This window comes from Hyaena hyaena, unplaced genomic scaffold, assembly GCF_003009895.1.
Source record: "Hyaena hyaena isolate Hyena2069 unplaced genomic scaffold, ASM300989v1 scaffold_148, whole genome shotgun sequence".
NCBI classification, from domain to species: domain Eukaryota; kingdom Metazoa; phylum Chordata; class Mammalia; order Carnivora; family Hyaenidae; genus Hyaena; species Hyaena hyaena.
Window position 1 is genome coordinate 494,171 of NW_024080780.1, and position 15,160 is coordinate 509,330.

At 44.3% G+C, this 15,160-nt stretch overlaps 1 protein-coding gene across 1 annotated transcript in view; it reads left to right on the top strand.

The window, feature by feature from the left end:
- Positions 1-8,504, top strand: part of OTULINL (OTU deubiquitinase with linear linkage specificity like) — a 29,829-nt gene extending 21,325 nt beyond the window's left edge. The window contains 7 exon segments of the mRNA XM_039238826.1: positions 589-748; positions 837-868; positions 967-1,058; positions 2,024-2,173; positions 5,473-5,601; positions 6,479-6,748; positions 7,902-8,504. Of these exon segments, the coding sequence (XP_039094757.1) occupies positions 589-748; positions 837-868; positions 967-1,058; positions 2,024-2,173; positions 5,473-5,601; positions 6,479-6,748; positions 7,902-8,075 (1,007 nt within the window). The 3' untranslated portion in view covers positions 8,076-8,504.
- Positions 8,505-15,160: the final 6,656 nt, after the last annotated feature.

Sequence of the window (15,160 nt, forward strand, 5' to 3'; positions counted from 1 at the left end):
TCTCCCCCCCCCCCGCCCCCATTTCCCCCTGCCTCCAGTTGTGCTCTCTCTCTCTACTTAAAAAAGAACAAAAACCCAGGTGGGCAGATGTACATGGTGATGGTATCACTTGAGGACCCTGGTGTTGAACAGAATCCCTCCTGGAACCATTCTTGGATTTAGCAGATACGCAGCACAGCGTGCGCTCTTAATTTCATTCCATCTTTCTCCAGGGAGATCAGTACTTTCCCCCAATATTACAGTCAAGGCCATTAGGAGTAGAGAAGTGAGGTTTCCCACAGTCACACGGCCAGAGTCATCAAGACACAGGTTTTGAACAGGTCTGAGGGATTCTGGAACCTATACTCTATGATTATTCCTCACGAATTGTGCGGAACAAAGACATTCTTAACATATGACATTGATTATAGGAGAAACGGGTGTTTCTTTAACTTTTAGACCGAACTTTTGAATGCTTTAAAAGCTGTTTCTGTAATCAATGACAGACACTTGGCAGATACAATTAGCAACATTTATCTCCCTCCCCCCTTAAACAAAGCAGATTTATATAATTATGATGCGTCTTTTTTTATTATTAAATTTTTGTAGGAAGTGACCAGGTTCACGCCTGGACACTGGTCACCAGCCACGCGTTGGATACTGCGTGGAAGATAGCCAAGGGCTCAGTGACACTGGCAGCGTCATTCCTGGTGGCCGCCCTCTGCTACGTGAGGCGGGTGCACTCCTATTTAGGGCACTGGCTGAAATGGTAGGTGGTTGTACTGCCCTCCTGATTCGCCAATAGACCCTTGCCATCCAAAGTAGATTTTTGATATTATTTTCCCTTTATCTTTTAGGTGGATCGGATATCTGGAGAGAAAATTCAAAAGTAAATATTTTCACGTCTTATTTGTAAGATGCAGAGAGGGTTCAAGAAGGGCAAGGAGAAGGGAAAATTAACTACCTCTCATGTCCGATTTGGTCCAGGGAACCTCAGCGTGGAGGCGGAGGTCGATCTCCTCAGTTACTGTGCAAGAGAGTGGAAGGGAGAGACACCGCGTGCGAAGCTGATGCGGAAGGTGTGTCTGTTTGTCAAGGTCACGGACGATGGAGAATTTGTGTGTAAAAATCAGGACATGAACATTCCACCCTGCTTTACTAAACCCAAAGATCTACTGACACCAGATATGCCACAAAGAACAATCGTGGCTTTTCATGATAGAGCCACGCAGCTGCCAGACAATGGCTTTGGGCTTTTACCTGGAGCGAGGGCCATGCGGGTGTGGACGATGACATACAGTAGGCTGTCACTTCAGGAAACTCGAGGGTGGCACTCTTTTCAGCTTTGCCCACCAAGCCTACGGGCTCTCTCGACAAGCAGGGGAGACGTCTGTCTCTGCAGGGATTAGGCACCTAGTTGTAAAATATTCTGAGTTTAAGAATTTTCCACAGGACCGAGCTTGCTAACTGTTCCCAGTGGTGCTATCCAACCTTGTCACAGCAGGAAATTTTCGTTTCAAGTCCTTTAGAGCGTGTCTTTAAAGTATATAGTTTTTTTTTTCAGTGTGGTCACGTTGTAGCCGTCATCACCCCTAAATGGCATTCCCTGGCTCCCGGGCTTCCAGGAAGTTACCAGTTGAAGGAGCATGACACAGACTCAATACCCACAAATGTCCCTTTAAAATGACGTGTCATCATAGGGCACCTGGGTGGCTCAGTCGGTTAAGCCTCTGACATTTGATATCAACTCAGGTCATGGTCTCCTGGTTCGTGGATTCGAGCCCCTCATTGGGCTCTGCACTAGCAGTGTGGAGCCTGCTTGGGGTTCTCTCTCTCCCTCTCTCTCTCTGCCCCTCCCCTGCTCACCTCCCCTGCTCTCAGAATAAAATAAGTGACGTGGTCACATTCATAACTTATAATTGTTCTTGTCTCTGTTGTCCCCTTTCTTTGGGAGTACACTTCGCTGCCAATACAGCGAATTCGCTTTCTCTATTCCCTTATCCAGGGGATTTGAAAACGCACTTTTTTGCTTTTGTGCGGACAGGCTTACGAGGAGCTGTTTTGGCGGCATCACATCAAATGTGTCCGACAAGTAAAGAGAGATAACTATGATGCGCTGAGGTCAGTGCTGTTTCAGATATTCAGCCAGGGCCTCTCCTTTCCATCGTGGATGAAGGAAAAAGACATTGTGAAGGTACGTCCGCTCCCTGGAATGTGGGGGAACATCATGTTGCCAAGAACTATAACGCAGGTTGGCTGGGTCCTCAGTGGGCGGCTTGTGCGTCCTGAGATGGAAGGAGCCTTCGAAGGCCCGGTAGCACCCCCCCCCCCATGGCAGAAGGACTGTCATACTCGGTTGTGTTTGTTTTTAATGCCACCATCTTTTCTCAAGAAAGGCATCCATTCTTCATAAGCAAGGTGGTCTACTGAAACTCACTTTTTTACTCTATACAGTTGTTCAAGTTTTAACACCTAGAACGCTCCAGAGATTCTCCACTGTTCCTCGGGGCACCTGGGTGGCTCAGTCAGTTAAGCCTCCGACTTCAGCTCAGGCCATGATCTCATGATCTCAAGACTTGTGAGTTCGAGCCCCACGTCGGGCTCTGCGCTGATGGCTCGGAGCCTGGAGCCCGCTTCGGATTCCATGTCTCCCTCTCTCTCTGCTCCTCCCCTGCTTGTGCTCTGTCTCTCTCACTCAAAAATGAATATATTTTAAAGAGAGAGATTCTCCATTGTTCCTTCCCAGCCCTTCTTTCACCCCTGCCCAGGGCCGTCACTGACAGGTCTTGAGACCCGACGGTTTTGCCTTTTCCAGAATGTCATAGAAATGGAACTATCCAGTGTGCAGCCTTTTGAATCTGACTTCTCTCGCTTAGCAAAATGCATCGCAATTCATCCACATTCTGTGAATTTGTAGGTCATTCCTTTGTACTGTTGAGTGGTGTTCTTTGATGTGAGCATGACATAGTTTGTTTATCTGTCCTTCGGTTGAAGGACACCTGACAAATTATTTTTGACCACAAATAAAGCTGTTATAAATATTCCCATACAAGATTTTGTATGAATGAAAGTTTTCATTCCTTTTGGGCAAATGCCAGGGAGTAAGATTGTTGGCTCCCGTGGCAGGTATAGGTCTGAGTTCATAAAAACCTACCAAACTGATTTCCAGAGTGGCTCTACCATTTGGCATTTCCACCAGCAGTGTGTAAGAGTTGCAGTTGTTCCGAATTGTAACCAGAATTGTTAGGCTTCGGGCTGTGTGTGTGTGTGTGTGTGTGTGTTTTAGCCATTGTGATAGATGTGCACTGGTGTCACTGTGCTTTTACTCGGCATTCTGCTAGCAAGGACGGATGAACGTCTTTCCATGTGCTTATTGGCCATCCGTTATTATCTTGTTAGAGAAGTGTCTATTCAAATCTTTTGCCCATTTTTATTTTATCATTGATTGAATTTTGAGATTTCTTTATATATTCTGAATACAAGTGCTTTATCAGATATGTTATTTGCAAATATTTTCTCCCAGTCTGTGCCTTGTTGTTTTTTCATTTTGACGGTATAAGGCAGTACATTCTTTTTTAAAATTCTTTTTTATTTTTTTTTAGAAAGAGAGAGAGAGAGAGCATGAGTGGGGGAGAGGGGTAGAGAGGGAGAGAAAGAATCTTAAGCAGACTCCACACTCGCATGGAGCCCGATGCAGGGCTCGATCCCACAACCCTGGGATCATGACTTGAGCTGAAATTGAGAGATGCTCAACCAGCTGAGCCACTGAGGTGCCCTGAGGAAGTACATTTTTTTTCTTTTTAACATTTTTATTTATTATTGAGAGACAGAGACAGAGCAGGAGTGGGGGAGGGGCAGAGAGAGAGGGAGACACAGAATCTGAAGGAGGCTCCAGGTTCTGAGCTGTTAGCACAGAGCCCAACGCAGGGCTCAAACTCACAAACAGTGAGATCGTGACCTGAGCTGAAGTCAGAATGTAGGATGTTTAACCTAGGATGTTCATTTAAGGGCAGAGGCACAAAGAAATAGAGAGTATATAAAGTATATGCATATATGTAGCTGCACACGGTCTATTTCCTTCCCAGTTCTTAATTGAGAGTTGTTTTGATTACTTTAATTTTATCTAGGAAGCACTCATCAAGTGTGCACAGTGTGCCAGCCCTGTGGCCAGCTGCCGGGGACAGAGAATAACAAGCCTCGGGGCTCCCCAAGCTCAGCCGGGTGGGGAGATGGATTAGATCCCTTCACTGGATCAGAGTCTTACATATTCTGTGATCTTATTTAATCCCACCCAGAGTCCTGTAAAATGGGTATATTGCCCTTGATTTACGGTGGAGGATGAGGCTAAGAGGGTAAATAATCTGCACTGGGTGAGCAGTCTCTTAGCTGATGAGTGACAGAGTGAGGTTTGGACCCCAAAGTACTTTTATTCTAAAGTCCATGTGCTCCCTGATGTGCTATGGAATTCTAGCATTGTTTGTGTAAAAATTATTTCTAAACAGATATACCTAGGCAGTTAAGGAAATGTTTTATGTAGAAAGATTGTTTCATAGACATACTCTTCATGTAGGTTTTCATCAGCTATGAAATTTGAAATTGTAAATTAAGAATACGATCCAGGGGGCGCCTGGGTGGCTCAGTCAGTTAAGCGTCCAACTTTGGCTCAGGTCATGATCTCATGGTTTGTGGGTTCAAGCCCCACGTTGGGCTCTGTGCTGACAGCTCGGAGCCTGGAGCCTGGTTCGGATTTTGTGTCTCCCTTTATCCCTCTCTGCCCCGCTCCTGCTCGTATTCTGTCTCTCTCTCTCAAAAATAAATAAACATTTAAAAGAAGAAGAAGAATATGATCCAGGGGCACCTGGGTGGCTCAACTGGTTGAGCATCCAACCTTTGAATTTTGACTCAGGTCATGATCTCACAGTTGTGAGTTTGAGCCCCACATCGGGCTCCATGCTAGGTGTGGAACCCACTTAAGATTCTCTCTCTCTCTCTCTCTCTCTCTTTCTCTCTGTGGGACACCTGGGTGGCTCAGTGGGTTGAGTGTCTGACTCTTGGTTTTGGCGCAGGTCATGATCTCATGGTTCGTAGGACTGAGCTCCATTTCAGGCAGACTGAGCATGGAGCCTGCTTAAGATTCTCTCTTTCTCTCCTTCTGCCCCCTCCCCCACTCATGCTCACTTGCATGCTCTCTCTCTCTCTCACTCTCTCTCTTAAATAAGTAAGTAAACATTAAAGAAGAAAAAGATTCTCTTTCTGTCTCTGCCCCTCTCCCCTGCTTGTGCTCTTTCTCTCTCAAAAAAAGAGAATATTATCTACGTCACTTAATCCATAAATCTAAAGGAAGAATCTGTAAGTTATTATTTAGTTACTGTTACAGTCTTTTTAAATGGAGGTTCCTAAGTGAGGTAAGACCACATACTGTGACACATTCTAAACTGTTCTGTTGTAAACGTTGAGGTACTAATCACAGTTGGCATCTCCTTCCTTTTCAAGCTTCCTGAAAAACTGCTCTTTTCACAAGGTTGTAATTGGATCCAGCAGTAAAGTTTTGGTCCTGAGAAGTATACAGGTTCCAACGTGTTTGGAAAATTACGTAAATGTGTGGAATTATTGAAAACGCAGGTGAGTATGTGGAGGGAGAAAAGACGAGGAATGAAAGCACACACCCGGGTGTAGTGACTCTTCCCTGTCACACATGTCACCTGATGCCTAGTGAGGAGGACATGCGGGCAGGGGGGCCTCTCCTGGGAACTGACGATGGGCTTTCCTGTTCTTTGTCTTTCCAAGTCATGAACGAGAGCAACGGCGTAAGTGCTAGTTAGGCCCGTTACGGGTGCAGGAGGCCTCTGGGCTGGCCAGGAAACCTTAACGGTCCTGTGCCTTTGTTTCCCCCAGAAAGATGTGGCCCAGGGCCCACTCGGAAATGCTCTTCTGGAATGTGCCCTGTTAATAACTTGGGGATGCCACAGATGCTATCGTTTGAACTAAGAGTTTTTCTTGCCTTTAATAGACGCAGATTTGGGATTGCTAAAATGAATCCTCCCTGATCAATACCAAAACATTTCAGCGCTGTGGTTTTCTGATGTGTAAAACTGCTATGTGAATAGTGTGTCCCCTGTACAGTTATCATGAGGATTGACTGAGCTAATACATGTGGCTTTAAACAGTGCTTGGCACATGGTGAGTGGGAAAGAATACTAGTTAGTACTGTTCGTCTCTGGAATATCTTCTGGGCCCACCAGTTACATTAAGCGTCTTAGGAAACTGACTTGCTTGGTATTTTACCTAATCGGTGGCGCTGTCTTAAAAAAATATTTAAGCTAGTTATTATAAAAGTAATATATACTTGTAGTTAAAAATATCAGGGTCAAAAGATATAAAATGAAAAGTTAACGGTCCCCTCTATTGATCTTTGGTTTATTTTTATAAGTACTTTATGCCGATGGCGTTGGTATTCACCTCTACCCTGTAACTTTCACTCCCACGTCTGTATTCTCAGTGGACTGAATTTAGTGGAATTAAAGATTATCACAAGAGGGGAAGTATGTGCAACATCCTTTTCTCTGATGCTATTCTGGAATACAAACTTTATGAAGCTTTAAAGTTCATCATGCTATATCAAGTCACCGAGGTTTACGAACAAATGAAGACGCAAAAGGTCATTCCCAGTCTTTTCCGACTCCTGTTTTCCCGGGAAACATCATCCGACCCTCTGAGCTTCATGATGAACCACCTGAATTCTGTGGGTGACACGTGTGGACTGGAGCAGGTAACTGGGGCCGAAGACTCGAGTTCCGGGCCGCACTGGCAGTGCTTAGACACCCAGCTGTGTGAGGTTTGCTTTCAGTGGTGGTAAACCCAGCGGCAGCGAGGTCGTGGCCTGATGGTACTGCCCCTCCAAGGGGGAAAAGCGGAGCGAAAACCTCACTGTGCCGTGCGGTTTGCTGTGTCCTTCCAACCCAGGGGCCACTGAGTGGTGCTGGAGGCCTTTTTTTTTTTTTTAGATGTTTTTTATTTATTTCTGAGAAAGAGAGAGAGAGAGTGTGAGCAGGTGAGGGTCAGAGAGAGAGGGAGACACAGAATGTGAAACAGGCTCCAGGCTCTGAGCTGGCTGTCAGCACAGAGCCCGACGCGGGGCTTGAACCCACGAACCGTGAGATCATGACCTGCGCCGAAGTCGGATGCTTAACCGACTGAGCCGCCCAGGTGCCCCTGCTGGAAGCCTTTCTAGGCTTTCACTCTGTTTCTCAGATGGTGGCCGGTTCTCCCACAGCTGATTTTAACCAAGAGAAAATCCAGCCGGAGAATGAGACAGTGTTGGGGAAAGCGTTCGGCTCCTTCCTGCAGATAGATAGACACGACTGGAAATTTTAGGGGCGCCCGGCTGCCTCGGTCAGAAGAGCAGATGACTTTGATCTCAGGGTCGTGAGATGAAGCCCCACATTGGGTGTAGAGATTATTTAAAAATAATAAATAAACTTTAAGTTAAAAAAATTATTAAAAACTTTTAAATCCGGATAAGACTTTTTATCCCCATAGAAAAGAGTTTTGGTTTTGTTTTCCTTTGTTCTCTTAGGCGGTGTGCAAAATTATCTGACATTTTCATTAAACTTTATCTAAAACCAGTTGGAAAACAGTGTTATTTTAATGTGAGCATCCTTTATTTTTTATTAGCTCCCACCCACCCCCACCAAAGCGTTTCCCCGTAACTTCTTCAAGCTAGTGTACAGAGATGTTTCTCTGCTTGTCCCTGCCTTACACATCGTGGACATTTGTCCCTGATGGTGGTCACTCGGTGGTTCACGTGCGGGTCTGTAAACAAGGGCGTTACTTCCTAAGCCGCAGGAGAGCACGCTCCCTTCTCTGGTGGGGCAGGAAATTGGAAATGTGTGTTCTTGACCTCTCTTTCATCTCTTTTCCAGATCGATATGTTTATTCTTGGACACTCCCTTGAAATAAAGATAAAAGTGTTCAGACTGTTCAAGTTTAACTCCAGAGACTTTGAGGTGTGCTACCCAGACCTGCCGCTCAGGGAGTGGCCCGAGATCTCCCTGCTGACAGAGAATGACCGCCACTACCACATTCCCGTCTTTTAAGTCTGGCACGGACTGGGCACCGGCCCTTGCCATTCACGGCGCTCACACTTTCAAGCCAAGTCCAGTTGGAGAATCAAAGCTGGTGTAACCATCGAAGGGATTTGGACTTTCTTCTCTGGAACTGCAGGGGCCCGGAGCACAGAGGTGCGCGGACGGCATGCCTTTGTTTTCCAGGAATTTCCTCCAGACCAACCTACGTGTGGCTGGTGACTGGCTTGACCTTGTTCATACCACCTCTAGTCATTTCACATGCCACACGCCTTTAAAGGCACCAGGACGGTGAATCTGGGCAGTTCAACAACCGGAAGAAACCGAGAGGAGAAAAGGACTAACCAGGAAAGAATTTGTCTCTAACCTTGATGTTTCCATTAGGAACCTTGTCTTTGACTGATTTGGGATCATTATAAACGTGGCCTTATTTTATAAGCATTACTTTTCCAGGAATCTTTATGGTATATTGATTTTCTAGAACCACTTGATTAACTGTAAAACTATGTGTATGGGGTATGTGTGTATACACACACATATTCACACGTGTATACATTGTATAGTTTTATATATACATATATGAGCACATACACACAAATAATCACTACTCTGTAACATTGTATAATTTGTTTTATATCGCTTTACAATTTTTTGTTACTATTGCATCTGGCCAGCTGAATATGTTTTATGATTAAAAAAAGATGAATTCTGTAGATTAAGGCTACTGGATATTATTGAACTATTATGAAATGTTAAACTGTGGTGTAGCTAATGTGTATTTAATGTGCGGTAGGCAGAATACTGCCACCGCCTGATCACCATGCCTGCGTCCAAATCCCCAGGACCTGGGAATGTGTTGGGTTAGAGGGCAAAGAAGAATAAGGTTGCAGGTGGAATGAAGGTACTAATCTGACCTGGGAGGCTGTTCTGGGTTCTCCAGGTGGGCCCAGTATAATCCCAAAGGTCCTTAAAAGAGGAGGAGGGGAATTGGAGAAGGTCAGGGTCGGAGGGAAATGTGAAATACAGAACAGAGAGAGAGAGAGAGAGATGTGATATTTCTGGCTTTGAAGATGAAGGAAGGAGCCCTGACCCACGGAATGTGGACGGTCTCTGACCACAAGAGGACAGAGTCCCCCCTAGCACCCTCGGAAAGGAACGCGGCCCTCCCCACGCCTGGATTTTAGCCCAGTAGAACCCGTGTCCGAGATCCAACCTACAGAACTGTAAGATAACACATCTGTGGTGTTTAAGCCACTAGGTTTATGGTAATGTGTTAGAGCAGCAACAGACAGCTAATACACTCAAGGAAGCTAGTTTTTGGTCATCTTTATTTTGGGACTACTTTTCTCGTTTATTTTGGTAATCTTTATTTTGAAGGTACTTTGCTAGGCTGTTTTGAACGTCCATAAATACCAAATAACTTTTAAAGTCTTGCCTAATGGCATGCTATGTCAAAGTTACAAATCCTTTCTAAGAGCGACTTAACATTTTTGATGCCAACGTTTTCGCCCATGTTCACACTGCTGCCAGAAATAAAATTAAATGCTGTAGTATATGATAACAACACCCGGATTCTTGTGTGCTGGGGATAATCTCTTGTGTGTACTACGTAAGCCAGGTGTCCACTGCGCTGTGCCTGCTGTCATTTTGTTTTTTGGTTGAAGAGTTGGAAAGCAGTTAGCTCAGACCAGGGGGCTTCGTGTCACCTTGATAGCCACACGAAACAAGAGTCTTCCTCCTCCTTCTTTTTTTTTTAAGCAGGAGTTCTTAATTGATGTTTATAGCACATTCCTGCTAGGAAGTGTCTATGGTTTTTCGTATGCCTGTCATATAATTGACCCCATTGAAAGTTATCCCCATGATACGTTACTGTGACCAAGAGGAAATGGACTCCATCCTTTGTGTTCACGAGCAGCTACAGCGACAGCCTGTAGAAGGTCACTGTGACTGATGCTCATGGCATGTCTGGTCTCACTCTGTCTCCGGTTGAGCTGGGCGGGCACCTACCCCACATTTGTCCATTACCACTCACCTGGGATTGCCTTGCTCCATGTAATGATTTCCACACCAGTCCAGGATTGAAAGGAAGAACTTTTCCACAGGGATTGGCAGCCTATGGCTCAGTGACATACTAATTATGTTTATCCTTAACCTTATGTTGGGGGTCAGGTCAGGGTGGGGCCAAACCAAATTGTGAAAAAGGGGCATTTCAGTACAAAGACAGTGAAAAAACAAAGACCTTTAGATAGTTGCTACGTTTTGGGAAGGCACTGAATCAAGATTTTGAGAGGAGGTATTGGGTGTTTTTAGTTTTGTTTTATTTTTAATTCAGTTTTATAATGAATAACAAACTGTGTATAAATTAGCACCACTTTTAAATGCCAACAGTGACCTGGAGGTGAATTTCCTGTATGATGCCAACATTTAATGTCTTTCTAACCTGTGTTTTAATGATGAGAAGATTATAGCAAAATTACAAACGTATGTCCTTGTACCTTTCTGACTTAAGGATAATTTTCTCTTAAATTTTTGCCACGTGTGTCCACCGAGGTGTTGTATGAATAGTAGTACCAGACTGACTTTCTTACTGTGGCACAATGTACAGAATATAAAACTTACCATTTTAATCATCTTAAAAAGTTTTTTTAAACATTTATTCATTTTTGAGAAATGGGGGAGGGGCAAGTGGGGAAGGGGCAGAGAGAGAGGGAGACACAGAATCCGAAGCAGCTCCGGACTGAGCTGTCAACCCAGAGCCCAACACAGACTTGAACTCAAGAGCCACAAGATCATGACCTGAGCCGAAGTCAGGCGTGTAAGCGACTGAGCCTCCCAAGTGCCCCTTAACCATCTTTGAATGTACACTTTGAATGGCATTAAGGACATTCACACTGTCGTGCAACCATCCCCACTGCCCATCCTCAGAACGTTTTTTATCCTCAAGATGGACTTTTTGACGGGGAGGGGAGGTTTCATTCCCCCACCTGGTACCTCCAGTTCTTCAGCTTTCCACATTCTTGACATCATGGCCTTCTAATCTCAGTATTCTCCCCTGACTTCCATGCAGGAGTCCAGTGTAAGGGAGGTTTAGGTGACCAAATGGATGAGGAAGATCCTGTTCTACTTCATCTCCAAAGTGAAGAAATAATAACAGGTGGCTTCTGGTTTCAGTCTAGGAACACCATCATTTAAAATGCCCCCAAAGAACTGTATTAATTCAGGCCACCATGATGACTTGAATTTCTTGGATGTGGGCCTGCACAATCTTGAACCAAAGTCCTTTCCGCCCATGGAGAAGGCCATAGAGTCTTCCCTAGTGTATGAGAAAGAGTCCCAGACCAAGCCAGTGTAGAATCTGCCCGGGCTCCCGAAGAGAAGGGCAGCCCGAATTGGGGCATTCACGTTGATTTTCCAAGGACTTGCCTGCAAATGAATGTTGCATGAAAATAATTGTTATTTTAGATCAGATGGTTTTCTCATATTTTAGTGAGACCAAAGAAAACCCATTTTATTTCTGTCGAAGCTAACCTTGGGGAGGAAAAATATCTAACTTCTGAGCACCACATTAAAGCAGGTAAATTTTTAGATTGACAACTAACCTCTTATGGGAAAACCTATACAAATATGAGTAAAGAAATGACTAATTCAGACTTAGTGTTAGTTTTCACTTAAATAGCAAGTTCCTAAGGTGGTGTGATTGTTTTTACAAGAATGTACTTCCCACTGCTTAAAGCTGGTTACTGTGTAAAACGTTAAACTAACAACATATATTTTTATGGATCTAAAACCTTAAGAGTCTATTGGGTTACCTGTCATTAGGTTGACTATTGTTTGATTCCCTAAGGACTGACCATGTTTATGTACATTTTTCTCTATACACATTCAGCTCCCTTTAAGTCCCATTTTCATCATAATGATTGTTTTACAGTCAGACACAAAATTAAGTGGGTCCAAACTGTACAATCACTTTTACATTATTTGTTCAAAATAGTTGGGCTTCTCTTAGTTCATATCAGTTTTACTCCCATCCCATCCTGTAGAGCGAGAAAACGAAAGCTTATCTAGATTCTGCTTTAGTATCAACATGGTTTGTAATAATGGAACACCACTCACTCCCATATCCGACATTCCCTAGACCAAAGTGCCTCTGGCTGTTCTACAGAGCATGTGCCGTGGGACTGTGCTTAAAGGTCGTAGACTGTGTGTGAGGAGTTGAAAGGTCTGTTGGAACAAGTGTCGTGCAAAGCCAGCCCAAGGGGGTGAAGGTTTAATCCTGGCTGGTGTCTCTGGAAAAATCCTACTCTCTGTTTAAAAAACAGCTTTCTGGGGGTGCCTGGCTGGCTCAGTGGGTAGAGCACGTGACTCTTAATATCGGGATCATGAGTTCAAAGCCCCATGTTAAGCATAGAGATTACTTTTAAAATAAATCAACAAACAAGAGCAAGCCCAACTTTCTGTATATAATTGATCGATTGGCTCTCACCGTCAGTGTCATCAGGGCTTAGGCTGATCTTGAAGTCCTTTCGCTTCCATCGGCATCACTTACCTGTGATGATGCTTGGAAAACTTACTCAAGAGGATTTCCGCACATTAAAAGAAATGCTTGCTTTAAGTATTTCCAGCTTAGTCCAGAGGGGTTGGGTTGTAAAACCCATCTGCACAGGTAGCTTATTTAAACCAGGGATGTGGGGGCACCTGTGTGGTTCAGTCAGTTGGGCGGCCGACTTTGGCTCAGGTCGTGATCTCACGGTTTGTGGGTTCGAGCCCCGCATCAGGCTCTGTGCTGACAGCTAGCTCAGAGCCTGGAGCCTGTTTCAGTTTCTGTGTCTCCCTCTCTCTCTGACCTTCTCCTGCTCACATTGTCTTTCTCTCTCTCAGAAATAAATTTTTTTAAAAAGTTAAAAAAAAATTTTTAAGCAGGAATGTGTCCCGAAAAGCATTCCTAAAAGTACAGAAATGTGGGATTCCCCACCCCCCATTTAAATAGCTTATTTGTAATCAAGGAATTTTTTGTTGTTGCTGTTCCTAACTTATAAACCCTCACATGGAATATTTAGATGGAAACAGATAGAGGTTGGGTGTTAAAACCAGGTACAAGCACAGCATTTTATTCTGTTCACCCTTGAGTCTGAAAAGGTGGAATTGGAGGTCAGTAATGCTAAAATGCTTCACGGACAGTCTATAGCTTTACTCCATTGCACCTTAGCATCGATCAGCAAATTTATCAGGATAAATGTGAAAGCCTGAGACTCTCCTGGCCCCAGTCCCTGTTATCACTGCCATCCCCAAGGTCAAAATCCGGGAAACAGCTTGGGAAATGCTTCAAGTGCCTATCAGCAGGAGCGTGAATTTCCCTTGGGCGCTGGCTTCTCTGCTGAACTGAGCTTCATGGAAAGGCCTCTGGGGCCAAGGGAAGAGAAGCGGCTGGTGCAAAATGATCAACAGCGAGAGCAAAGACCCCGAAAGTTGCTTCAGTGTTCTGGAACTTTCAGTATGTGATTCCAAGCAGACACATCGATGACTCCTGTACATAAAAAAGGAGCAGAGATGAGCTGATGGTGAAAATGGTGTTTGTTATAAAATATTCATCATTGTAGGTAAATAGGAAAGATAAATATATCTCTCTTATCTGAAGTGGCCTTTAGCTATAATTTATTTTTTTAAATTTATTTTAATGTTTATTTTTCAGAGAGAGAGAGAGAAAGAGAGAGAGAGCACAAGCAGGGGATGGGCACAGAGAGAGGGAGACACAGAATCTGAAGCAGGCTCCAGGCTCTGAACGGTCAGCACAGAACCTGACGCGGGGCTCAAACTCATGGACTATGAGATCATGGCCTGAGCCAAAGTTAGAGAGTTAACTGACTGAGCCACCCAGGTGCTCCTAATTTATTTTATTTTTTAAATATTTATGTTCAAGAGGGAGAGAGAGCAGGGGTGGGGCAGAGAGAGGGGGACAGAGGATCCAAAGCAGGCTCTGTGCTGAGAGCAGAGAGCCCGATGCAGGGCTCAAACTCACAAACTGTCAGATCACAACCTGAGCCGAGGTAGGATGCTTCACCAACTGGGCCACTCAAGTGCCCCCACCCCCCACCCCCACCTCTTTAGCTATAATTTAACATGCTGGAGAGATGAAAAGAAAAACTCAGCACTGGTGAATGTGTGATCTAGGTGTAATGCATTGGTCAGTGGTAGGCAAATAAGAAATTAATGTTTCCACTTGGTTTGTATTTCACAAGGTAACATGGAACACTTTAATCTGTGTGGGACCCGTGATATTTAGCAGTTGTATTTTATACAGCTGCCCTCCTGTATGCCCTTACGAGAACAAACAACTGTGAAAATACATCTCGCGCTGTACAAGAAAGGGAAACACTGCACAACTTTCTTTTTAGAGCAGGAAGGAAAGTGGCTTTTTCCCTTTGAAAACTGTGGCAGAGAAGTGCTTGTGAAACTATTCACCGGGAGGGACAGGTTTTTAAAGTTTCCAATCCTTTGCCCCTGGCACATCTGTAAAACACAGTAAAAATGTTACATTGAGATGTAGTTGCTATAAAAGTTTCCAAACGCTTCCTCTCCCTTTCTATATGTGTTACTCCAGATGACTACAAGGGTTCACAATGTGACACTGGCCTATAGAGCCATCCAGTAGCACCGAAATAGGCGTTTCAGGCAAGAATCAATAGATGCTGATGCTGTTTATGTGGGAACTTGGGATTTTGCCTAGAGTGGTGCGTTTGTTGTTGTTGTTGTTTTATGGGGTTTTTTTTTTTTTTTGTTTTGTTTTTTGCTGTTACTGGTCCAACCAAGGCACTGTGTAGAGTTGTACAGTGTGTGTCTTAGGACACCTGACTGAGGAGGTGAATGAGGGCTGGGATCTCCCTTCCAGGCTTTATGGGTCTCTATGCTCTCTTAGCAGAAACTAGCAAGAACCTCCTTTTGATTTCGGTTCTTTGTGCTAACAAAAAACTTCATCATGACATTGTAATTCTTTCCTGGGTTTCAAGCTCCTGTGGGAAGGGATATGGGTCTTCTATCATTGTAAGTAGAACAGAGCTCATACAAAAAATGAACTATTGGGACCTCATCAAGATTCAAAA